This window comes from Priapulus caudatus, unplaced genomic scaffold (genome assembly GCF_000485595.1).
Source record: "Priapulus caudatus unplaced genomic scaffold, Priapulus_caudatus-5.0.1 Scaffold252, whole genome shotgun sequence".
Lineage (NCBI taxonomy): Eukaryota > Metazoa > Priapulida > Priapulimorpha > Priapulimorphida > Priapulidae > Priapulus > Priapulus caudatus.
In genome coordinates, this window is record NW_014577313.1 from 141,136 (window position 1) to 143,635 (window position 2,500).

At 46.3% G+C, this 2,500-nt stretch overlaps 1 protein-coding gene across 1 annotated transcript in view; it reads right to left on the reverse strand.

The window, feature by feature from the left end:
- LOC106808070 (AT-rich interactive domain-containing protein 5B-like) overlaps positions 1-2,500 on the reverse strand; it is a 23,754-nt gene that overhangs the window by 11,496 nt on the left and 9,758 nt on the right. The window contains exon 4 of the mRNA XM_014810628.1: positions 195-341. Within this exon, the coding sequence (XP_014666114.1) occupies positions 195-341 (147 nt within the window). The remainder of the gene's footprint in view (positions 1-194; positions 342-2,500) is intronic.

The window sequence follows — 2,500 nt, forward strand, 5'->3', positions numbered from 1 at the left end:
GAGAGAGAGAGAGAGAGAGAGAGAGAGAGAGAGAGAGAGAGAGAGAGAGAGAGAGAGAGAAAGAGAGCAAGAGAGCAAGAGAGCAAGAGCAGGACAGGTTGGAGAGAGAGATAGACAGAGAAAGAGAGAGAGGAAAGAAAGAGAGATTGAGAGAGGCCAAGGGCCAAGAAGAAGGGGGGGGAGCATGTACTTACAGGTGAGCTACGCCATGGAGGCGTCTGAGCAGTGCTCTGTAGCGACAGTACTGCGAATAGCTGAGCACTCTGACGGGCATGCTGCTACTGATGCTATCGTCATCATCCTCGCCGCTGCTGCCACCGCCGTCACCGCACCGCCCATCTAGACGAGAGAATATATATAATATATATACGCACACACACGCACACACACATGCACAAACGCACGCCCACGCGCACGCACGCACGCACACACACACATTTGTGATTTAAGATCAACTGCAATTTTGAAACCGTAAACATTTCACTAGTTGTGCTACGCCAGTCGTTCACATCAATATCAATACATCGTCGCACGGGTCGCACATGCAGGCGCCCACTGTCACCGAATTGCTGCGTATTAAATTAACAATCAAGACGATTAACAATCAATTAGATGAATAATCAACACTCGCTTGGAATTTCAAAACCCGGATCTGTTTCGATTCATCACCTAACACAGACACACTCCTGCAGCTAATAGCTTCAGATATATAATTATTATAATTATTATTTAATTATCAATGCAGTACTACATGGCGTGACAGTAAGCGGACTCTGCTAGCAAATAACGCCGCAAATACTAGAACAACGCATCAGCATCATAATGAAGCTCTTCACAAAATCGAAGATTGCAAGAACGCGACATGGAGCCGTCCGGAGCAAGATGCTGTTAATAATCAAAAGCAAATTTTCTCCGAACATTATCCGCGACAGATATTCGAAAATTGCGAGGTGAAATAAGATTTGAGGATTTCTGCGAAAACTTCATTCTGCGGCGCTCACGCGTGCGTATAAATGTTGTTACATTATAAGCTGTTGCAATCAAGCTCTTTCCAAGCTGATAGACTTGATCCACTTATGCGAGCGTGCTAAGACGGCCAGCCTTAGTTCTATAGTTCACCGTTCTGCTTTTACTCGAATGCAAGTAATGGAACTACACGTACGCACGCACGCACGCTCTCTCTGTCTCTCTCTCTCTCTCTCTCTCTCTCTCTCTCTCTCTCTTCTCTGCGCTCATCTCTTGCCTAGAGTAGAAACCAGTTAATTTACAGCAGCGTTGCACACAGGAATTTTCATGTCGCAGTCTATCTATGGCCGCGCTGTGTTTTACATACATCTGCTGTGTAAATCGAACCGGTATTTTACGACAAGCAGCACACAATTCCAAAGAATAATGAACTTCAGAAGCGCCACTTATGTTGTTTTTTCTCCGGCTTCGCAGCGCTCTCCTCTTCACCTGCCATTATACTAACAACACTGTGAATGCTGGCTCACGCGCGCGGGTCGCAGAGAGCAAATAGCAGCAACGTTTCACGTTCTAATTAATCAAAACAAAGCCAACAACAACAAACAACGACGACTCCTTCCACTGCTAATTAACGACAGCAACAAATTTTCGCCCTGGTTAATTAATTAATTAATTATATTCGATGTGTCGTCCTCGTTGTGTTGCGGTCCACAGCCGGGCGGTGAAGGCATGTTATATGTCGATGATAAATAGATGCAAACACGGCTTTTATGTGTCGATGTGCATGTTGTTATGTCACGCTTAGAGAAGAGTATTATTATAGTGACAGCGTCATAGTGACACATAGGCACTGCGTGGCTGTGCGTGCGAGCGCGTTTTGGTGACAGAGGGGATTGCGGTGACAATGTTTGCGGTGACAGGCGTTTGTAGTGACAATACTCGACAGATGCTCCGTCATATATTTGCTTGGTATGCTGGTGTTATGACGACGTGCATGACGTCAGCCCGGCATTGTTTAGGTCATGGCATTATAAGACGGAGTGAACGAGCTAGGATACTAGAGACAGTGGTGGGGAGGAGAGATGGAGAGAGAGAGAGAGAGAGAGGCGAGAGGGAAAGAGAGAGAGAAAGGAAGGAAGAGGGCAGAGAATTAAATAAATATCGGAAGTCGAGTGTCGGAGGGCATATATATATATATATATAATATATATCAGTGCTCTCGGGCCAGGTCGCAGTACAGATGATGAAACACCCTCGGCCGTTTCTGGAGCGTCTGCTACAACCCCCTCCCCCGCGGGGGGAGGGGAATCTTGTGTATACTCGTGTGGATCTCAATGATTCCAGCGCGGAACAAACGCGAACGTGCGCGACAGTCTAAAATAGACTCAGCGAACGACGAAGCCGTCGCTCTCGTCACGACGATTTCAGAGCTATACGATTAGACGTTCGCAAACTAAATTTCTTTACCGGTTTTGCTGCGTTGCCAATTTCTAATGGTTTGCTCATCTAATATTATCGGCAAGTTTTGTCGCGC